Source organism: Pelophylax lessonae, assembly GCF_965119305.1.
Source record: "Pelophylax lessonae genome assembly, chromosome: 1".
Lineage (NCBI taxonomy): Eukaryota > Metazoa > Chordata > Amphibia > Anura > Ranidae > Pelophylax > Pelophylax lessonae.
The window spans coordinates 601,512,420-601,537,070 of NC_138768.1; the positions used below are offsets into that span (position 1 = coordinate 601,512,420).

The window sequence follows — 24,651 nt, forward strand, 5'->3', positions numbered from 1 at the left end:
GCTTATTCTTAACCCATAAGATTCCCAGAATGCCACAGATTACATCTTTAAAACATGTATACAATTAGATTGTTAGCTCCCAAACCAAGCCTCCTGGCTTTTTGCACACATAAAATCACACTCAAAGTAGGAGGATCTGTGTCATGTTGTAGGATAGAAAGGGACTCTATCTTACCATACAGAGAGGGGCCCGCGTTCACCACAAAACCCGTCAGGGGGAAAGGGGGAACATACTACTCACCATACCGGAACCAGGCGGGCACCAACTCCTGACAGTACCCCTCTCCACCGGGGCGGGAGGGCTGTCGACCGATACGGACGCCGTGACTCATGGTCTTTGGCGTTTCAGCGAGACGTTTAACTCGCGTGGACAGTCCTTTAATGGGACTTTGTCGCGGCCGACCCAGCGCGGAGCTATGGCCTGCACGCGCTCGTAGGCTGAACTGGGGTGACCACCGGATCTCAACATCCAGCCCGTCGCCCAGTTCAGCTTTCTTGCTTGAAGATCTCACAGGAACACTGGAGAAAAAAGCTGTCTAAAAAAATCCTTTAAGAAAAAATTCTTGCCAGGACCTAAGATCCCAGCAAGGTGTCTAGGTCCTTACTCCTAACTAGACAGAAAATAACTGATTTGCTGAGGCAGAGAGAGAGAGGATATACCCTCTGGGACTGCCCCTAGGGTGTGGCCAGAGCTTTTTAATTTCCTGTCTAGTCCTGCTCCTGTGGAGGCAACATAACCCGAAGGTGGTGTATCACCGAGGACTACGTCTGTCAATGAGCGCTAGAGAAATAATAGTTAGTTGCATCCCTACTGCAATGTGTGCTTGACAGCATCTCCTGTGAGAGGGGGGAAGAGAGAGCACAGCTCTGGTTTGAGATTGGGATCAGGTAAGTATACAGGGGAGGCCGAGCTCGTCACAGAAAGTGGTTACACCCTAATGCATAGAATACATTAGAGTAAAAAAAAACAAAAAAAACACCTGTGTTTAGAATCACTTTAAATCACTTCCTTCTCTCGCCCAGGACTACATGTCCCATGGGACATCATTGCTCCTCAAACATTTATAGTCTTTACATACATTCAAAATCTTAGGCACTTACCGACATGTATGGAGGGTGTACTGAGCCGTATGACATATATACACAGTGCAGCACACATACAGCTCACTACACTGTTGATACTGTCATGTAAACAAAATAATCAGGGCTGTCTTACCGTATGGGCAGGCTGAGCAGTTGCCTGCGGGCCCCACTTCCCCAGGGGGGCCCCACCTGCCCAGCGACCCAGCCAAGCATTAGTCCCGGTGGCCGTGTCCCATCTGAGGGGTGACACCCAGGGCCAGCCACAGGTCCATGGGGGAAGGGGGCTTTGTAATGTAAAGGGGTCCATGGGGGGGCTGTGAAGTGTAAAGGGGTCCATGGGGGGCTGTGTAATTTAAAGGGGTCCATGGGGAGGCTGTGTAATGTAAAGGGGTCCATGGGGGTTGTGTAATGTAAAGGGGTCCATGGGGAGGCTGTGTAATGTAAAAGGGGTCCATGGGGAGGCTGTGTAAATGTAAAAGGGTCCATGGGGAGGCTGTGTAAATGTAAAAGGGTCCATGGGGGGCTGTGTAAATGTAAAAGGGTCCATGGGGGGGCTGTGTAAACATAAAAGGGTCCATGGGGGGGCTGTGTAATGTAAAGGGGTCCATTGGGGGCTGTGAAATGTAAAGGGGTCCATGGGAGAGGCTGTGTTATGTAAAGGGGTCCAGAGGTGTGGGGTGGGGAGCTGTGTAATGTAAAATGGTCAATGGGGAGGCTGTGTAATAAAAAATTTAGCTGGGGCAGCAGCGTTTGAACTGGCTTTCACTCATGTGTATAGAAAATGACATCCTGGAGACCACTGACTTCAAGCCAATTATAAAAGAATTTGCTACAGAGAAGTATTGCAAATGTAATAAATAATTCATAGTGCTTTCATACTGTGCCATTTCAGTCTAATTTCTTGTTTTTCAAGCTCGTGTTATATTGTCCAAAAGTTAATGTTTAAACACTGATTTTGTTGGAGGTACCAATAAATATAGCCTTATCGATAATTTGCATTTTAATTCTTGTGGGCGATTGTGTAGGCAGGGCCACAGTGCACTGAATTGCCCGGGTGCCTATAATGCTCTTAAGATGGCATTGCAGATAATGCATTCTGAATGAAGGCTAACTAATCCGCTGAACAACTAATCGATGATGAAAATTTTTAACAACTATTTTATATTATTGGTTTTAATCAATTACGTTGATTTCCTCACTAATTGAGACTAGGATCTAAAAATAGATCCATAATCTAAAAATATATCCAACAGTTCAGACCACGACCTAAAAATAGATCAAACAAATGAGTCAAGGATCTAAAAATAGATCGAACAGTAGAGACAAGGATTTAAACATAGATCCAGGACTTGAAAATAGATCAAACAGCTGAGATCAGGATCTAAAAATAGATCAAACAGTTGAGACCAGGATCTCAAAATAGATTGACCGGTTTAGACCAGGATCTAAAAAAAAGAGCGAGATCTAAAAATAGATTCAACAGTTGGGAACAAGTTCTAATAAAAAAATCAAAACAGATGAGACCAGGATCTATAAAATAGATTGAACTGTTGAAACCAGGCTCTAAACATAGATCAAACAGTTGAGACCAGGATCTCAAAGTAGATCCAGGATCTCAAAGTAGATCCAGGATCTCAAAGTAGATTGCACACTTGAGACCAGGAACCAAAAAATAGATCTAGATCTAAAAATAGATTTAAAAGTTGGGACCAGGTTCTTATAATAGATCAAAACAGATGAGACCAGGATCTATGGATTGAACAGTTGAAACAAGGATCTAAAAATACACTATACTGTCAAAAGCCTTTACACGCACTTGAACTTGGCATCCCAGTCTTAATTTGTAGTGTTCGATATTAAGTTGGCCCACCCTTTGCAGCTTTAACAGCTTCAACTCTTCTGGGAAGGCTGTCCACAAGGTTTAGGAGTGTGTCTATGGAAATATGCACTTCTGGAAGAATGCTTCTAGAAGCGCATATGTGAGGTCAGGCACTGATGTGGACAAGAAGGCCTGGCTCGCAGTCTCTGCTCTAATTCATCCCAAATGTGTTCTATAAGGTTTAGGTCAGGACTGAGTGCAGGCTAGTCAAGTTCCTCCACCCCAAACTCGCTTATCCTTGTCTTTATGGACTTTGCTTTGATAAACAGAGATGAAACAAATCCTCCTACATAAGTTGTACCTGCAGTCATGTTGGAAAAAAAAGGGGCCATCCCCAAACTGTTCTCACAAAGTTGGGAGCATGAAATTGGCCAAAATGTCTTGGCATGCTGATGCTTTAAGAGTTCCCTTCATTGGAATTAGGGGTCAAGCCAAATCCCTGAAAAACAACCCCATACCAAAATGCCCTCCACCAAACGATTTGGAGCATTGCACAAATCAAGGTCCATAAAGACAAGGATGAGCGAGTTTGTGCAGGCCAGTCAAGTTCCTCCACCCCAGAGTCCTGACCTCAAGCCAATAAAAAACCTTTTGGGATAAATTAGAGCCAGACTACGGGCCAGGCCTTCTCGTTCAACATCAGTGCCTGACCTCACAAATGCGCTTCTGAAAAAGTTGTTAAACATTCCCATAAACACACTTCTAAACCTGGTGGACAGCCTTTCTATAGCTACAAAGGGTGGGCCAACTCAATATTGAACCCTACATACTAAGACTGGGATGCCATTAAAGTTCATGTGCGTGTAAAGGCAGGCATCCCAATACTTTTGATAATATATTGTAGATCAAACAGTTTAGACCAGGGTCTAAAAATAGATAATAAAATTGAGACCAGGATGTAAAAATAGATCGAACTGTTGAGACTAAGATCTGAAAATAGATCCAGGATCTAAGAAGAGGAGATTAAATAGTAGAGACCAGGATTTAAAAATAGATCGAACAGTTGAGACCAGGGTCTAAAAATAGATCGAACTGTTGAGATCAACATCTAAAAATACATTCAGAATTCCAGTAAGACTTCTGGAAATGTTGAAGCCATAGGAGAAAAAAATTGTTTTCTGGAAAAAATGGAAATTGACAGAAAAATTGATAAACCACCTCAGTGTGAAAAAGTTTTACAAAAAGAAAGTAATTTTGTTACACTGGGAAGGTGAAATGCAGTATATATAAAAATATTATATACACTTACAGCTTATTCAGTAAATAAAACTAAACTTGCTTTTTTAAATTTGTATTGCTATTGGAATAACAAGGACTGTATATGTTAAAGTGTTATGCAGTAAAGCATGCTTGTTGTACTCATTGTGGAACATAAGGGGTTAATCCTCTGCATTGTGTAAAAAGACTGTTTGATCCGGTCTTCTCTGATCCTCTCCTTCTTCCATTGTCACCAATAATCCATCTCCTGATAGAACAGAGCCAGGGGGCAGGCAGCAACAGGTTCAGTTTGGTATGTATTGCTAGAAAGTTTTTTTTTTCCCTTGGGAAGGTGCATGTGATCAGCACATGGCAAATCGGTACTATCCAGATAGAGGGTCAGGGGTCCTGCATACATAGGACAGTCAGTGCAGAATGAAAACTCCTCCTACAAGCTTTAACCAGACACTCACACAGGAGTCACAAACTGCTATATACTGCTGATGAGAAAACTGGATTTTTGTAAGAACAACCATAAAATCCTTTCCTCTGAAGTCTATTGACAGACGCAGCGCTTATGCTTCTTATACCATAGAGTTATGCTGCCCCCTACAGAAGTAGTACTAGGCAGTGAAAAAATTCACTAACATGCCTACAGGGGCTGTTCTTCCCAGCATAACCCTACACACACTCTGCCACAAGCCAGTTTCGTAGCAAGCAGTGAAAAAGAAGACACAATCCATCCTCATAACAGAGGGGTGGGTGCTGCGTCTGTCAATGGACTTCAGAGAAAAGGATTTTACAGTAAGTCCTTACAAAAATCCAGTTCTCTCTATCGTCCATTGACAGACGCAGCTCTTATGCTTCTTATACCATAGGGACGTCCCAAAGCAGTGTAGGCATGAGGGGTGGGAAGAACGCAACCAAATAACAGGTAACGTTTTTCCAAAGGCTAAACGTAGCCACCTGGGTAAAAAAGCTCAACCTTGAACAAGAGCTTACCTATAGAGAAAAAATATAAACCCCTTAAGAGAAAAATTAGTCTCTTTATAAAACAGCAGCCTGCAAAACCTTGCGGCCAAAGAATGCATCCGAAGATGCCAACAAAACTACCTTGCAGAATTTTGTAAAAGTATGCACGGACGACCAGGTCGCCACCTTACACACTTGAGTAACAGAGGATTAATGATGAAAAGCCCAAGAGGCACTCAGCGCTCTGGTAGAATGCGTGGTCACAGGGAAAGGATGAACCTGACTCTTCAATGAATAAGCCTGTACAACCGATATCTGGATATAGTCGCAGCAGACGCAGCCAAACCCTTACGAGATCCCTTAGTAAGGACAAAAAGAGTCTGATTTCCTAAAGGACTCCGTGGCCGACTGGTAAACCCTGATCGCCCAAACCACATCCAGAGAGTGCAAGGCAATTTTCTTGGGATGCTTAGGCTTAAAACAGAGTGAAGGCAAAACAATGTCTTCATTTAAATAGAAATCAGACACCACCTTAGGAAGAAAAGACAGATTAGGTAGGAGAACCACTTCATTTCTGTGGATGACCAAATAAGGCGAACGACAGGAAAGTGCCACCAGCTCAGATAATCTGTGGGCAGAAGTAACAGCTACCAAAAAGGCAACCTTCTGAGATAAAAAGGCAGAGATATATCCCTAACAATCTCAAAAGGAGGGTTTTGAAGAATAGACAAAACCATAGTCAATTCCCACAGAGGACAGGGGGATCTTCTTGGAGGAGCCATATGACGCACCCCTTGAATAAAGGTGCACAATAAAGTATTAGCAGCCAACGGGCGTTTGAAGTATATCGCCAAGGCTGACACTTGGCCCTTGATCGTGCCCAAGGCCAACCATTGCTCAACTCCTTTCTGCAAGAAAGCCAAGACCCTAGCCCCCCAAAAAAGGCGAGGGTGCAATTTTTGCGATTCACACCATGAAATATACATCTGCTACGTGCGATGATAAATCTTTCTGGAAGTCGCTTTTCTAGCCCTCAGCAGGGTAGGAATTACAGACTTCGAGAGACCTCTATTTTTCAGCACCTGACCTTCAACAGTCATGCCGTTAAAGCCAGCGATCGTAAAGCAGGATGGAAGATCAGCCCCTGAGACAGCAGGTCCTCCCTCAGAGGCAACCGCCAGGGAGGCTCGACGACCATCTTTACAAGGTCTGCATACAAAGACAGACGAGTCCAGTCTGGAGCCACCAGAACATTTTCCATCGCAACCTGCGGAGAAACCTCAACAACAGCTGTATCATAGGAAAGGCATAAATCAGCCGATACTGGCTCCAAGGAGCTACCAATGCTTCTGTGGCATCGGTCAGAGGATGTCGAGCTCAGGCCATGAACCTTTGCATCTCTTTGTTTAGCCGAGACGCAAACAGGTCGACCTCTTGGGTCCCCCCATGGAAACACAGGAGACGAAATACCTTCGGATAAAGGGACCATTTCCCGTGATCCAGAACTTGACGATTCAGGTAATCCACTTGCCAATTCTCCACTTCCGGAATGTGAACTGCGGAAAGAGCTGGAACATATCCTTCCGCCCATGTCAGAATCTCGGCCACCTCCTGGGCCGCCCGAGCACCCTTTGTGCCCCCTTGAGGATTGATGTAGGCCACAGCCGTGGCATTGTCCAATTGGATCCGAACTGGAAGACAGCGCAGCCGATTTGCCAATAGATCAGACAAAGCTTCATTGCTCTGAGTTCCAGAACATTGATCGGTAAAGAAGACTCCTCTGTTGAACAGACTCCCTGGGCACAGAGGTTGTCAAGCACTCCACCCCAGCTCGACAGGCTGGCATCTGTGGTGGCCACCGTCCACAGCAGTGGTAGAAAGGACTTGTCCTGACTTATGGCAGGCGACTAAAGTCAAAAGAGAGTTGACCTCATGAGTCGGCTCAAACGTATCATTCTGTCTAAGGACTGTAGATCCTTGTTCCACTTGACAAGGATCTCCTTTTGCAGAGGCCTGGAATGACACTGAGCGAATGGGACCACCTCGAAGGTTGACACAATCAGACCCAGGGCTCTCATGCATGTCCGTAGAGAAGAGAGATCGCTTTCCAGCAGCAACCTAATCTCTCCCTACAACTTCTGAAGTTTGTCCCCGCGAAGACAGACCCTTGCCACGGAGGAGTCCAGAGTTAGTCCCAGGTAATCCAGTCGCACCGACGGGGTCAGTGCAGAGTTTTTGAAGTTGATGGTCCTCCCGAACTCTTGAAGGGTCTGAACCGTGATTGACAAATCGCCCAACAAGGCTAGGTGAGAGATTGCTCTCAACAGGAGATAGTCCAGATTTCCAAGGATCGCAATCCCTCTTTTGCACAGCAATGCCAACACCGAGGCCAAACCTTGGTGAAGACTCTGGAAGCGGAGACGATACCAAAGGGTAACACCACCAATTAAAAGTGCTACTCTGGTATCCCCCGGTATCCCCAGTATATAGAGATGTCTTTGATGTCGATGAAGGCTAGAAAAATCCTGATTTAAAGACGCTACTACCGACTAAATGGATTCCATTCAAAACTTCTGCACCCGCACAAAGCGGTTCAGAGACTCGAGGTTCAAAATAGGACACACCTTGCCCTCTTTCCTGGGCACTGTGAACAGGTTTGAATAAAAACCTCAAAATCGTTCCTGCAGGAACCGACACAATCACTCCTTGTGCAAGGAGGTCCTGCACTGCCTCCCTGAGATCCTTCAAGCGATCTGGAGACAGATGAAAATTTGAGGGAAAGAATCTGTCTGCTGGTCGAGACTGAAATTTGATCTTGTACCCTGAAAGAATCAGTTTGTGAACCCATTTGTCCTGGATCAAGGACATCCAGGGTTCCTGAAAGAAAACGCAGATGTCCCCTTCATGCAGAAGAGGATTTGGCCGCTGATCCGAATTGACTGGTCTTGGGCCTACCCGACCAAGCCTTTTTGCTCCCTCTAGAGGCCCTGGACGGTTTACCTTTCTCTTGTGCCCCTGAGGCACCAAAAAACAACCTATGAGCCGTGAAAGAGGGCCCCCGCCCACCACGGGGCGCCTTGCCTTTGGAGGATTGGGAAAGAAGAGTACTCTTACCCTCCATTAAGCCTTATGTCAACTCATCCAAGGAGTCTCCAAACAATAGCTCACCCAGAAAGGGGAGGTCTGTTAAGGCCTTCTTAAAAGCCTGGTCAGCCAACTAGCTCTTAAGCCACACCATGCGGCGTATGGCAATCCCTACCACTGACACTCTGGGAACCAGAGGGGCCGTGTCCAAGGATGCATCACACAGAAACACCAGGGCCTGGGCCATCTGGTCCGTGAGTTCAATTAAGATCATGGGAACTATCTCAGTGTTCAAGTTACCCATAAGCACTTTAACCCATTCCGATGCCGTCTGTGAAACCAGAACAAACACAAAGATCGGTTTTAGTACCGAACCTGCCAAAACATGGAGATGGAGGGAAAAGGAATTCCACCCGTCTGTCCACCGGGTCCTTGAAGGCCGGGAAATCTTCCACGGGTACCACAGTAGATTTGTTAAACCTGGAAACAGAGTGGTCCACCCTAGGTGGCACCGTCCAGCGGTTCGAGACCGAGTCAGCAAAGGGATAACTGTGTTTAAAGCTCTTTGGCACCACCAGCACGTGCTTGATGAGCCGCCATTGTTCATTCACAATATCATTAAATTCCTCGGGACAAGGTACCACCTGACCCTATTTCTGGGCTTTGGGGGAGCCAAAAACTACCCACGTTGCTGATTGTGTGGGCTTCCTCAGTCAATTGTAAAGTTTCCCTCAATTAACAAATCAGTGCTTCCACCATAGCGTGTTCCCGCGCTGTGGCTGAGGAGGATAGGTCCTCTTCGCCATCGGATTGTGAGAACAGGGATCCCTCAGGGAGGGGGTTGTCTGTGACAACCATATCAGTCTCTGAGTCAGAAGACAGAGAAGGCAGCGGCTAATTTTGGCTAGCAACTTGTTTCATGACAAGATCAAACTTTGATGCCAGATTTTACCAATGCTGCAGAAAGAGACACTATGGACTGACGTATAATTTACTGCCTGAGACTCCATTTTGCTCTGTTACATAAAAAAAAACCCTTGCACTGCCACTTAAAATTAGCGATCGTGGTCCGCACCACTCGATCGCGCTGTACTCGGAGATACCCTTTAAACAGTGGCAGGTAGCAGAGTGCGCAGGGAATGCCCAGAAACGACCCCCAATACTGTACCAAATCACAGAGGTACCAACATCTGCAGCATGGAGAAGTGAGCACAGGAAGTGACATCAATCCACAGGAGGCTGAACTGCCTGTGTAGCTCCAGGCTACAAAAACATGGTGCCAATACAATGTATAGGAAGACCAGGGAAAAATGGCCACATCACCTCACACACAGGGAGCCAATGCCCACACCTAAGATGTTGGCCGAATGCTGCCCTGCGGTCAGGACCCAGATACAAGGCCACACCAGGGATCTACCTAAAAAGACCCCACAGGATAAGGTACTGCTGTACACCCCCCCCCCCCTTGAGCGCCAGGCGCCGAATATAGCGCCCCCATGTGGGAGCAGGGAGGGCAGGGCTGGAATCCTGATAGGCCAGGGAGGATCTTTTAGGAAAATGGGGTCCTATTACCCCCAGGAGTGGACCCACATTCCCCCCCCCGCCCCCAGAGGCCACTAGGGACGTGGGGGGCTCAGTTTACTCACCATACCATGGACCGGGTGGGCTTCGCTCCTGACAGACCACCTCGCACCCTGAGTGGGGGTGCTGCCAGCCGAGGGATATGCTGCGACTCAGGGCATTCCAGGTCGATGCTTCCCAGTGAGACATCCACTCGCAGGCTCGCTCTCGTCGTTGCGAGGCCTAGTGCAGGACTATAACCTGATCACGCTTGTCGGCCAGACTGGGAGACCATAAGGATCTATATTATCCAGTGCAAACCCTCAGCCGGCTGTCCATTGTAGTTCACCAGGAGGTTTTTCCGGACACTTGCTAGCGTTAGTGAGTTAGTGAGTAAACACAAATAAACAGAAAGAAAAAAAAATAAAACAAAAAAACTGAGACCAAAGTCCCAGCAGGAAACCTAGGTCCTACTCCTTTACTAGGAGCAAGAAGGCTTATGGCAGAGTGTGTGTTGGGTCATGCCGTGAAGGACAGCCCCTGTAGGCATGTCAGTGAATTTTTTCACTGCCTAGTACTACTCCTGTAGGGGGCAGCATAACCTTCTGGTATAAGAAGTATAAGAGCTGCGTCTGTCAATGGACGATAGAGAAAAGGTATTTAGCAGTTTCTATTTACTAAAATTATTACATTTTCATGTTATGTGTACTGTGGGAGGCCAGATATATAGTGAATGCAGGGTCCTGGGTTTAGTAACACTTTAAGAACATTTCAACCACACGAGAACAGGTAACCAGCCCCCTTTTCCTCATAATAACTTAAAATGCATATTGGCAGGAAGCTTTAAAGTTATTTGACAATGCTGATTAGAAGAATATATTGCTCTTGCAAGAGCTTGATAAATGTTCCCCTGATTTTCTGTTGTCATTTTATCTAAAGTATAAATGAACGGATTGTGTATTTTTGGGAGACCGTAGTTTGTAACACTTCCTTACTTGATGATGCTGCTACGGAAGAAACACTTTGTGATGATCTAGAAGCAGCAGAAAGACTGTTTCTGGAATGAGAAGACTGGAGGGAAAAGCTACTCGCACTTTCATTCTGCAGCTTATCCTTTCATTACATAATGAGTTTTTTTAATGTCTTCAGGGCACTTCTGGCATGCAAGAATGTATTTTGTCATCTTTGTAGCATTTAGAAAATAATATTTCTTCTAACAATATTTGCAAATTGCTGCTTTGCTATCAGCAGAGATTGCACTGTGGAAATGTTTCCAATTTATCAACTAATTTACTGACTACACTATAGGTAATCATTACGCTGTGATGGTGAAGAACATTAATAGCAATCATTTAAAGGTTATAAAGTTAAACTAATTTGTCAGACAAATTTACCCTCTTACTTTTAATTTAAGACCTTAAGGCTTAAGAGGACAGAAACTATCATAGATCGTATCCCAACAGTTACCCAAGTGTAGAAGGTACAAGATGGAGCCCACAAGCAAACTAAACTGTAGCCTTTTCCTTGCAGTGCCCCCCTACTGGCAAAAATGCACATGTCTCTTCTTTGGGAACTGCATTGAGAAGTACAGAGTTGTTTGAATTACATTCCAGGATTTGGTTGTCTTTAGCTGAGAGAAGTTTGAATTACATTCCAGGATTTGGTTGTCTTTAGCTGAGAGAACTTACAATACTTTAAAACTTTACATAAAGTCTCAGAAACCTTTCTAGAAGTTCTTCATGTTATGCAGTTTGAATACCATGCCATAGATATATGTATCAATAAAAAAACATATTGTAAAAGAACAATTTTTCTGGGGGGGGGGGGGGGGGTGCGGCTTTGAAAAAAAACAGAAAAATTGGATTTTTGAATTACCGTAAAAAAACATTTTTCTGATGTTCATTGACAGACACAGCTCCTGATTCTTCTTAACTATTGGGTTATACTGCCCCCTACAGGAGTAGGACACTAGGCAGGAAAAAGCTTGACTAAGCCTATTTCTCAGCTATAGGCACTCAGTTTTGTTACAAGCAGTGTCAGAAGAAAGCCAACTCCACAGAGGGATGGGTGCTGTGTCCGTCAATGAACATCACAAAAATGGATTTTACGGTAAGTCAAAAATCCCATTTTCTCTTTCCTTCATTGACGGACACAGCTCCATATCCTGTAACCAATTGGGACGTCCCAAAGCAGTGTTAAACATGAGGGGTAGGAAAAAAGCAGAAAAAATTCCCAAGGCTAACCATAGCCAACCAGGTAAAATGGAACTCAACCATAAACAACTGGAGCTCACCTGAAGAAAACAATACACCCTCAAAAAGGACCAGGTCCTCTAAACAGCAGCCAGCAAAACCTTGCAGCCTAAAGAAACATTCACAGATGCCAACATTTCCACTTTATAAAGTTTTTTGTAAAAGTGTGCACCAACGACCAGGTGGGCACCTTGCAAACCTGCATTACTGATGCTTGATGACGGAAAGCTCAGGAGACACTAAGCACCCTAGTAGAGTGCTCCTTGACAGGGAAAAGAGGAACCTGACCCCTGATGCAATAGGCCTGAACAACTTTCTGATCCATCTGGAAATGGTCATAGAAGAAGTGGACAACCCTTTGTCAGGTCCGTACGCGAGTACAAATAGAGTCCGACTTCCTAAAAGACTCCGTAGCTGCCAGGTACACCCTAATTGCCCAGACCACATCCAAGGTATGCAAGGTATTTTCCTTTGGATGTTTAGCCTGGGCCACGGGGAAGGCAAAACATTGTCTTCATTCAAATGACAGTCAGAGACCACCTTAGGAAGGAATGACGGACAGGGGCGAAGCACCACCTTATCCTTGTGAATCACCATATAAGGTGAACGACAGGATAACGCCACCTATTTCGACACCCTGCGCACAGAGGTGATAGCCACTAAAAAAAGACCACCTTCTGGGGCAGCGCAAGCACGGAAAACTCCCGAATATTTTCTAAGGGAGGCTTCTGTAGAGCTAAAAGCACCACATTAAGATCCCAGAGCGGCAACAGAGCCTGCACCAAAGGAACCAAATGTCGGACACCCTGAAGAAACGTATGCACCAGGTAGTGTGAGACCAAAGGTCGTTGAAAGAAGACCGCCAAAGCAAATTCCTGGCCCTTGATGGTACGCTAGGCCAGTTTCTGTTCAACCCCCGGTTAAAGGAAGGTTAAGATCCGATCCACCGAGAAGGAGCGAGGATGAACCCCAAGAGAGACTAACACCACGCAATGTACGTCTTCCATGTACAATGATCTTCCTAGAAGTAGATTTCCTAGCTTTCAACAGCATAGGAATCATTGCCACCGACAGCGTAGGAATCTCCATCCTACAGCAACTAGCGTTCAACAGCCAAGCTGCAAAGCAAGCGACCGTAAAGCAGGATGGAAGATCGGTCCTTGGGACAGCCGATACTCCCTGAGAAGAAGTCTCTAAGGAGCATCGGCAGCCAGCCGTACCAAGACTGGTGAGTTCAGTCTGGAAGGAATCCCTTCTGCTTTGATCCTGCACAGGAGTCGTGGTAGAAAGTAGAAAGGGCTGGAATGAATCATTATGCCCACCTTAGAATGCCGGCTACTTACCGAGCCGCCAGGACACTACTTGTGTCCTCTTCATGATTGGCATAGACCACGGTCGTGGCATTGTCCAAATGAAGTCATGCCGGACACCCCTAAAGACGAATTGTCCAATGGGCCAGACAAAGGCTGATAGCTCGTAGTTCAAGAACAGTAATTGTCAGTCTCCAGAGTCCAAACCCCCTAAACACATCTGTGCTGAGGACGCCTCCCAACCAGAATAGGCTGTCATCCGTGGCGACAACCATACAGTACAGGGGGGAGAAAGGATTTTCCCTGTCGAAGTGCCAGAGAAAAGAAAATTCTATTTAAAAAGAAAAAATTGCCAGGGCCAGAGATCCCAGCAAGGAACTATGTCCTTACTCCTGAGTAGGCCTATAGCTGAGAGTGGGTGTATACCCACTGGGACTGGCCATAGGAATAGTCAAGCTTTTTCCTGCCGTGCCCTACTCCTGTAGGGGGCAGTATAACCGAATGGTTAATAAGAATCAGGAGCTGTGTCTGTCAATGAATAAAACAGAAATAGATCAAACAGTTGAATCCAGGATCCAAAGTCTAAAATAGATCCAGGATCTAAAAATGGATCAAACAGTTGAGACCAGGTTCTAAAAATACATCCAGGATCTAAAAATAGATGGAACAGTTGAAATCAGGATCTAAAAATAGATCGAACAGTTGAGATCAGGATCTAAAAATAGATCCAGAATCTAAAAATAGATCAAACAGTTGAGATCAGGATCTAAAAATAGATCCAGAATTTAAAAATAGATTGAACAGTTGAGACCAGGATCTAAAAATAGATTGAATGGTTGAGATCAGGTTCTAATAATAGATTCAGGATCTAAAAATAGATCGAACAGGTGGGATCAGGATCTAAAAATAGATCCAGAATCTAAAAATAGATCAAACTGTTGAGAACAGGATCTAAAAATAGATTGAATAGTTGAGACCAAGATCTAAAAATAGAACCAGGATCTAAAAATAGATTGAATAGTTGAGACCAGGTTATAAAAAATAAACTGATCAGTTGAGCTCAGGTTCTAAAAATAGAATGAACAGTTGACACCAGGATCTAGAAATAGATCAAAGAGCTGAGGTCAGGATCTAAAATAGGTTGACCAGATGATACAATACCTAATACAATTTTCAGATAGGACTGTAAAAAAAACATATACTTACCTGCTCTGTGCATTGGTTTTGCACAGAGCAGCCCCAATCCTCTTCTGGGGTCCCCTGCTGGCGCTCCTCCTGCCTTCGGAGTGCTAACATATTAAACCGCTTGCTATGGGGGCCTATGTGCGAGTTAGACCCCTATCCGCACTGTGTGCTTGGCCCTGCCATCGCTCCCTCCTCACAGGCTGTAATTGACAGCATCTGAGTCCTGCTGCATCCAGTGAGGAGAGAGAGAAAGTGAGCAGCACTGCTGCTCCCAGGCACAGAGCTGGTTTGATTTTGGGATCAAGGTAGTATACAGAGGGGGCTGGGGGAGCTTGTCACAAAAGGTTTTTTAGCCTAATGCATTATGGTAAGAAGCCTTCTTCCTTTAGAATCACTTTAAATCACTTCCGTCTCCTTCCTAGGAGTACATGTCTCATGAGAAATTGCTCCTCACACATTCACAAGTTCTCAGGCACTTACTGACATGTATGGACGGTGTACTGAGCTGTATGTGTGTTCCACTGTGTATACTGACATGTGTGAACAGTGTACTGAGTTGTATGTTTGCTGCACCGTGTATACTGACATGTACACACAGTGCAGCACACATACAGCTTAGTGCACCAAGCATACATGTCAGTATACACAGCAATGCAGCACACAAAAAGTTCAGTACACTGTTCATACTGACATCTAACAAATTATGCATTCTGTATGAAAGACAACTAATCCATAATGAAACGAATCGATATTGAAAATTGTTGACAACTATTTTTTTTTTTATGAATAATAATTTATTATGTTGATTAATTGTTTTAGCCCTAGTACATGCAATGGGTTCCTGTTCAGCTTTGGAAATGTAATTTAACAAAGGAAATTTGTCATCACTGGACTACAGAGATTTTAGATTCTTTTTTACTGGGTTTTAAAATTTGCAGGTACACAAGAAAAAAAAAAGCAGAAGCAACCAGTCACAAAGGAAAATATGCATAGAATCAAATGTCTTCAATGTTGTTTCCATAAGTAAGTCACGGCCGTGGCATTGTCTAAATGAAGTTGTGCCGGACACCTCTGAAGACGAATTGTCCAATGAGCCAGACAAAGGCTGATCACTCGGAGTTCAAGAACATTAATTGGCAGTCTGGACTCTGCCAGAGTCCAGACCCCCTGAGCACATCTGTGCTGAGGACGCCACCCCACCCGAACAGGCTGGCATCTGTGGTAACAACTGTCCAGTACAGGGGGAGAAAGGATTTTCCCTGTCGAAGTGCCAGAAAAAACAAATTCAATTTAAAAAGAAAAAATTGCCAGGACCAGAAATCCCAACAAGGAACTAGGTCCTTACTTTTTACTAGGCAGAAAAAAACTGAGTGCCTATAGCTGAGAGTGGGTGTATACACCCTGGGACTGGCCATAGGTGTAGTCAAGCTTTTCCCTGCCTAGAGTCCTACTCCTGTAGGGGGGCAGTATAACCCAATGGTTAAGAAGAATCAGGAGCTGTGTCCGTCAATGAATGAAAGAGAAATAAATCAAACAGTTTAGCCCAGGATCTAAAAATAGATCAAACTGTTAGGACCAAGGTCTAAAAATAGATCCAGGATCTGAAAATAGATCAAACAGTTGAGACCAGGATCGAAAAATAGATCCAGAGTCGAAAAATAGATCCAGAATCGAAAAATAGATCAACTGTTGAGACCAGGATCTAAAAATAGATCAAATAGTTGAGACCAAGATCTAAAAATAGAACCAGGATCTAAAAATAGATTTAATAGTTGAGACCAGGTTCTAATATTTGATCCAGGTTATAAAAATAGAATGAACAGTTGACACTGGGATCTAGAAATAGATCAAACAGTTGAGGTCAGGATCTAAAATAGGTTGACCAATTGAAACTAGGGCTGCAACTAACAATTATTTTCATAATCAATTAGTTGGCTGGTTATTGTTTCAGTTAATCAGATAAAAACCTCCAAAGAAGTGTGGTGTGTAAATTAGTTAATAAGTAAAGTTTTAAAAAACAAATTATTCTTGAATATCTATATGCTGTAGTAAATATAAATAACCATACATGTGAATAAAGCAAAACATTTTAAAAACTACCCAAGAGCTCTTTCACACGGTCCGCCTCTGTCGGCAGACTCCGTGCTGCTCAGCGGGGGATCGATCCGCCAATTCCCGCTGAGCAGGCAGGTGACAGCTCCCTCTCCACTTTGTGTGCACAGAGGGAGGTGTCAGAGCCCCGCTGCTCTCTATGGGGGAATCGGATGAGAGCGGACCGCCTGTGAATCCCATCCCCTGGACGGATGGAAAATAAGGTTACAGAGGGGGCTGGGGGAGCTCGTCACAAAAGGTTTTTTAGCCTAATGCATTATGGTAAGAAACCTTCTGCCTTTTGAATCACTTTAAATCACTTCCGTCTCCTGCCTAGGAATACATGTCTCATGAGAAATTGCTCCTCACACATTCACAAGTTCTCAGGCACTTACTGACATGTATGGACGGTGTACTGAGCTGTATGTGTGTTCCACTGTGTATACGGACATGTGTGAACAGTGTACGGAGTTGTATGTTTGCTGCACTGTGTATACTGACATGTACACACAGTGCAGCACACATCCAGCTTAGTGCACCATGCATACATGTCAGTATACACAGCAGTGCAGCACACAAAAAGTTCAGTACACTGTTCATACTGGCATGTAAACAAATTATGCATTCTGTATGAAAGACAACTAATCCATAATGAAAATTTTAGCCCTAGTTCCTGCAATGGGTTCCTGTTCAGCTTTGGAAATTTAATTTGACAAAAGGAAAATGGCCATCACTGGACTACAGAGACTTTAGATTATTTTTTACTGGGTTGTTTTAAAATTTGCAGGCACACAAGAAAAAAAAAAAAAAAGCAGAAGCAACCAGTCACAAAGGAAAATATGCATAGAATCAAATTTCGTCAGTGTTGTTTCCATAAGTAAGTCAGGAGTATTGCTTACTTCTCTGTCTGGGACTTCTAGAAGGAAGCAGGTTGTTTTCATAGGAGTCAGTGAACCCAAAAGAGTTGTTTATTTTAAGACTTGCATATTGCCCATATAACATACAGCTATGATGTCCATGGTTACTGGAACTTTTATATTTTCTTAAGTGCATCTAAACACTTCTAAACACTTGTCTACTATATTGGGCTCTTCATAACCGACTCTTAATGCATTCAAACCTTTTATGTCCCTGGTGGTTTCTGTTTTGTACTCTTATTACTTGAAACCCTTAACTAAACATCTTAAAAATGTGGCATACCAGTATTAACAGAAGGCATTTACTTTCAGCACAAAATTCAAAAACAAGGTGCTCAGTCTCTGCTTATAGGCACGTGGGTGAAGTCATGCAAATAATTCTTTTTTCCCCCTTTAGCCATCAGTGCATCAATAGCCACTGGTGTATAGCACAGATATAGTTTTTAATTTTACAGAGCCAGTAATACCAAATTGCACACAGCCATTTCAGGCTTCATTGCCCTCATAAGTGCAATTTATGGCCTTACTGGCCCCTTTGGTGTAGGGCTTGTGAGTCCAGGGCAAAAGTCCAACCATTAAGATCACAGTGAGACAGTACAAATGGGGATAAAAAACAAAAAGGTATTTAGAGGTCCCCAGTTCCAGCACAAAACCCAAAAGCAAGGGGGTCAGTCCCTTCTTATGGGTAAGTAGGCAGTTATGCAAATCATTATTTTTAGCCATTGGTACATCCTGCACCCTGGTGTCAAATGAAAACAGATGTGGACACATAACTTACTTCATCAGAGGCCAAATATACACAAAGATTTGCTACTTCTTCAGCAGTGCACATTCTGCCAGTCTTCTGTCTTGCCAGAAAGTCCTTCAAAGCCTATGTCAACCATTGACAAAACACAACATATAAGCACCAATTTGTTAATATATAAATCAGTTATATGGATATGGAACTTACCTGTTCAGGGTCTGGCCTTGCTTGGATTCGTTCTCTTAAAGATGGGGTGTCCACGGTTCCTAAACAGATAGATATTATAAACTGGTGGTCCAAGACACAATAATTCTTTCTACCCTTCATTCAGCTTGTTACTTTCCAAGGGGTTTACTAGAAAGAATGCATGAAACTCCAGTACCTCTGGTAGTCCCAACACAGAAGATGAGAAGTAGCTATAGAATCACCTTGGTAGCTCACTGAAAATTGGTATTAGATTTAAAAAAAAAAAAACAGGACCTACCAGTGATACATCTTTAATTTGTTTAGACTTTTGGCATGCTGTTCCTTGTTGTCCCACCATTGTTTAAATAGATGTGCATATGCATAGGGGTTGTTAGCTTCATAAAGGGGCTTGAAATACATAGCTCCACCCCCCAGACCTCACTTCCAGTCTGCTCTGCATCCCACAAGAAGCTCTCCGCCATCTTGTTGTTTTCCACTTCCTCATCTAAGCTATCATCCAGCCTAACATCTGGACTTTCCAGGCTGTAAGTTGTAGAAAGAGGCTACCCATCCCAAATGCAGGAGCTGACCGCCCACAGATTACATACAAAAAGTGCCATCTCTTCTTCCCATGAGAGTTGCTAATTTACAAGTATTTCTCAGTACTATTAATGCTTGAATTAGTTTGGTGCCCCCCCCCCCCCGGTGTGTACTCTTGGTCCTGTAAATGTATCCATCCACCCAGTACTCCTATTGGTCTGAGGCTCCCTGTTGTTGTGAGACTGTCCATTGGAAGCCCTTACAATGCGATAAGCTTGATTTTAGCTGTCGCAATGTGAGTTGACGTTTGTCTTCTCACCACAATAAAGCTGTTCTAAGCCTTTCAGCAATCCTGACGCTGGGGGCTTGTTTCTAGCAGCTGCATCACCCATCTGACATCAACTTAACACTTTCCAAAAGTCCTGCATGGACAATCTAATAGAAGTCTATAGGAAAGCGCGGGTAACCCACATGAAAACCGCAAGTACATTTTACTGCACCTGCAATGTTGGGAAAATGTAGCGGTGTAAAAGAGGCCCTAAAAAGAAACCTAAAAATTTATTCGGACCCCCAACTGATTCAAGTTTTCCTCTTTGTGGGTGGTTCTTCCTATTCCTTAGCACTCAGCTGATATGACATCTCTAATGTGATAATATGTGAGATATTATTTTATTTTTTTGTGCAGTGTTACTAGCTAATTTCTGTCATATGAGTGCTACAGTATCCAGCATTACTTCAGATAGCAGGTTCTCCATCTGGCAGCGGGATTACCTAGCAATTTCTGTCTTGTGAGCCTTCTATCATTGTGAGATTATGGTCCCTCCATACATGGTGCTATAAACACTGCTTTTATGACAGACACAAACATGTCCTGACACTCTCTCATCAGTACACTTCACGATCCAAAGAAAAAAAAAAAAATGAAAGGGGAAACGATTTCCACACCAGGCTTCCCCACAATGACTGGAATGTAGGAGATGCAAGGCTAATATGTCCCTTAGCTTGTAGGCAACACCATTTCAAGTGGTTCTAAAGGCAGGACATTTTTTTTATCTTAATACAAGTTAAAATATGTCATGGTAATTGTATCGCCCCCTCACCTCCCTATATACTTACCCGATTCCCAATCCAGCGCTGTGCCGTTCTGCAGCAGTGCTGGCCTGTGTTTCTCTATTCCTATTGCAGGTGCAGGGCTGAGCCACTGTGTGCCCCCATAGCAAGCTGCTTGAAAAGGAGGATTCGAGACCGCTGGTGGGGGACCCCAGAAGAGGATATTTGGGGTTGCTCTGTGCAACACAGCAGATAAGTATAAAATGTTTTTGTATTTTAAGAATAAAAATGACCTTTACAACCACTTTATTTCCAATATTGTACAAAGGTTGTACATACCTGGGCATATACAGTTACACCTTATGCCTTGCTCAATGAAATCCGCAGCAACCGATTTAGTTAGACCAATTACAGCAGCCTTTGATGTGCTATATACACATCTATTTACCACTCCTAGAAAGAAGAAAGGAACACAGTATATAAAAAACATACCGATCTACTAAAAAACAAAGTTCTAAAAAAGTTACACTTGTTTGCAATAGGTGTATTATGCACAAATTACTGTGTTCTAATATATCTGTTGTACATTTATCTTGTTTATTTTTCAGGTTATAGCACTAAATTGGTAAACTTGTTGATCAATATAATATCTATAAGCCCGATCTCCAGACAAAATACAGCTTTAGGTTACTATGCAATTGTAAGCACAACATACATGAATAGATTTACAATAAATATAAGCAGAATCACTAAAATCTCATAAAGCTTTAAAATGTTAGTGTGGTTTCAAAGGTTGTTTTCAATCTTTTAAAATCTGCAGCTTTTATTAAACTGATTGTAAACCTTCAGTTTTTTAAATAAGTTCACATTTTAAAACATGCTACATGTGCCATCTGTATTTAGGGTGGAAAATATAGCATGTCCCAGCTCTTGCAGCCTCTCCCTCCGATCCCCACCTCATTGTGACAGGGGGGCGGAGGATCCTCTTTACGCTCTGGTCACAATTCAAAAACCGCACAGCCACGTCATACGGCCGTATAATTTATTCATTCACAGTTTCTGGTAAATAGACTACAACTTGTAAGGCCTACAATCTGCTCTTCTGACCCTAGTACTGTGCCCTGGTGCCCCCCTGTACTTTGCCCTCTTTTCCCCCTGTACTGTGCCCGGATGTCCTTCTGAACAATACATTCTTGTCTAGGTTTGGTCTTATTATGAGAAATCTTTATATATCAGTGATCGACCGATTATCGACAAAGCCGATATATCGAGGGCCGATATGCACTTTGCCCGATATATTGGAATCGGCCTTTTGATTTACCGATATTGCCGATATTTCTGGAAAGTGCTTGTACCGGGGTGATGCCTGCAGCTAGAGGCATCACCCCGGTACCGGTGTCCATAGCCGATGGTCGGCTGTCTTGTAATGAAAACCAATGAGGCTGAGAAGCCTTCCGCGGCACGCCCGGGTCTCCTGTCCCACTGGGAGACCCGGGCATCCTACCTTCACTGCCTCCGTCTGACCGGGTATCCATCTGCACCGCCGCCATCTGACCGGGTCTCCATTTCTTTGAATTCGGGGCCGCCGAGTACCCAGAAGTGATGTCATGACATGACATCACTTCCGGGTACTGGCGGCGCTGAATTAAAAAAACTTACAGCATTCAAAACAGCCAAACTTGGCGTTTTGAATGCTTTTAAGTGCAGAGGAGGGGTTTGGGGTCTTTTAGACCCCCAGATCCCTCCACCACAGTACCTGTAGACACTTGGCGTTTTGAATGCTTTTAAGTGCAGAGGAGGGGTTTGGGGTCTTTTAGACCCCCAGATCCCTCCACCACAGTACCTGTAGACATTAAAAAAAAAAAAAAAATTTAATGTCCGAAAATATTGGCCAATACCGATATCCGATGACCAAAATATCGGTATCGGCTGTAAAAAAACGATATCAGATGATCAATAATATATATATATATATATTATCTCAAAAAAGTGAGTACACCCCTCACCTTTTTGTAGATATTTTATTATATCTGTCCATGTGACAGCACTGAAGAAATTACACTTTGCTACAATGTAAAGTAGTGAGTGTACAGCTTGTATAACAGTGTACATTTTCTGTCCCCTCAAAATAACAACACACAGCCATTAATGTCTAAACTGTTGGCAACAAAAGTGAGTACACCCCTAAGTGAAATTGTCCAAATTGGGCCCAATTAGCCATTTTCCTCCCTGGTGTCATGTGACTTGTTAGTGTTACAAGGTCTCAGGTGTGAATGGGGAGCAGGTGTGTTCAATTTGGTGTTATCGCTCTCACTCTCTCATACTGTTCACTGGAACTTCAACATGGCACCTCATGGCAAAGAACTCTGAGGATCTGAAAAACAAAAAAACAAAAAATGGTTGCTATAAGAAGATTGCCAAGACCCTAAAACTGAGCTGCAGCACGGTGGCATGACCATACAATGGTTTAACAGGACAGGTTCCACTCAGAAAAGGCCTCGTCATGGTCGACCAAAGGAGTTGAGTGCACGTGCTCAGCATAATATCCAGAGGTTGTCTTTGGGAAATAGACGTATGAGTGCTGCCAGCATTGCTGCAAAAAGGTTGAAGGGGTGGGGGGTCAGTCTGGCAGTGCTGAGACCGTACGCTGCACACTGCATCGAATTTGTCTGCTTGGCTGTCGTCCCAGAAGGAAGCCCCTTCTAAAGATGATGCACAAGAAAGCCCACAAACAGTTTGCTGAAGACAAGTAGACTAAGGACATGGATTACTGGAACCATGTCCTGTGGTCTGACGAGACCAAGATAAACGTATTTGGTTCAGATGGTGTCAAGCGCGTGTGGCGGCAACCAGGTGAGGAGTACAAAGAAAAGTGTGTCTTGCCTACAGTCAAGCATTGTGGTGGGAGTGTCATGGTCTGGGGCTACATGAGTGCTGCCGGCACTGGGGAGCTACAGTTCATTGAGGGAACCATGACTGCCAACATGTACTGCGACATACTGAAGCAAAGCATAATCCACTCCCTTCAGAGACTGGGACGCAGGGTAGTATTCCAACATGATAACGACCCCAAATACACCTCCAAGATGACCACTGCCTTGCTAAAGAAGCTGAGGGTAAAGGTGATGAACTGGCCAAGCATGTTTCCATATCTAAACCCTATTGACCATCTATGGGTTATCCTCAAATGGAAGAAGAAGGAGCGCAAGGTCTCTAACATCCACCAGCTCTGTGATGTCATCATGGAGGAGTGGAAGCGGACTCCAGTGGTAACATGTGAAGCTCTGGTGAACTCCATTTTCAAGAGGGTTAAAGCAGTGCTGGAAAATAACGGTGGCCACACAAAATATTGACACTTTGGGCCCAATTCAAACATTTTAACTTAGGGGTGTATTCACTTTTGTTGCCAGCGGTTTAGACATTAATGGTTGTGTGTTGAGTTTTTTTGAGGGACAGCTAATTTACACTGTTGTGCAAGCTGTACACTCACATACCAACTCCCGTCCAGTGGGGCTATGTCACGGCCGACCTAGCATTGAGCTGTGGTCTGTGCACGCCTGCTGGTCAGACTGGGGGACCACTGGATCTAGATTATCCAGCCCGTCGCCCAGTTCAGCAGTTGATTGTAGATCTCACCGGAAAAAAAACAGGAGAAAAAAATTTCTCTCCAAAAAGAAAAAAAATGCCAGGACCAAACATTCCAGCAAGGAACAAGGTCCTTACTCCTATAAGGCAGAAAAAAACTGAGTGCCTATAGCAGGGAGAGGGAGTATACCCCCTGGGACTGCCCATGTGCATAGCCAGACTTTTTTTTCCTGCCTAGTGTCCTACTCCTGTAGGGGGCAGTATAACCCAAAGGTTATGGAGATCAGAAGCTGTGTCTGTCAATGAACGAAAGAGAAATATTGGTGGCGACACAAAATATTGACACTTTGGGCCCAATCTGGACATTTTCACTTAGGGATGTATTCACTTTTGTTGCCAGCGGTTTAGACATTAATGGCTGTGTGTTGGGTTTTTTTTTTTTTTTTTTTTTTTTTAGGTGACAGCAAATTTACACTGTTATACAAGCTGTACACTAACTACTTTACATTGTAACAAAGTGTCATTTCTTCAGTGTTGTCACATGACAAGATATAATAAAATATTTACAAAAATGTGAGGGGTGTACTCACTTTTCTGAGATACTGTATATACTATTGTCTTCTACACATATTGTAATATAATATGAATTATAGATTTCATCACTGTTTTCATACAATTAGCCCCCCCTTTGTTGTAATTGAATTTATTACGATCCCGTTGTTCATTGCTCCTTTCCAGAGTGGCGTTTTACTGGTTTAGGATCCCTTGTTTGGTAATCCTATGTATCTTGAAGCGAGTGTGCGATTCCTGTTTTCATAGTCGTCCTGACTGCCTTCTGCCATCTGTCCACTAGATGGCCCCAGGGGCACCCTGATGTCTTTGGAAGGGACAACGCTCTCTGGGTGTAATACCTGGAGGCGCCGTTTGGCAGTATTGCGCAGTTTGCGATCGGGTCTGTGACGTCATTCGCTGGCCTCGGCTGTTGCACATGAATGATTACACGGACAGGACTCAA

At 43.9% G+C, this 24,651-nt stretch overlaps 1 protein-coding gene across 1 annotated transcript in view; it reads right to left on the reverse strand.

The window, feature by feature from the left end:
* BDH2 (3-hydroxybutyrate dehydrogenase 2) overlaps positions 1 to 24,651 on the reverse strand; it is a 100,140-nt gene that overhangs the window by 14,284 nt on the left and 61,205 nt on the right. The window contains exons 7-9 of the mRNA XM_082274127.1: positions 20,391 to 20,504; positions 18,483 to 18,541; positions 18,309 to 18,401 (exon numbers count right to left, since the gene is read on the reverse strand). Coding sequence (XP_082130253.1) covers positions 18,309 to 18,401; positions 18,483 to 18,541; positions 20,391 to 20,504 — 266 coding nt within the window. The remainder of the gene's footprint in view (positions 1 to 18,308; positions 18,402 to 18,482; positions 18,542 to 20,390; positions 20,505 to 24,651) is intronic.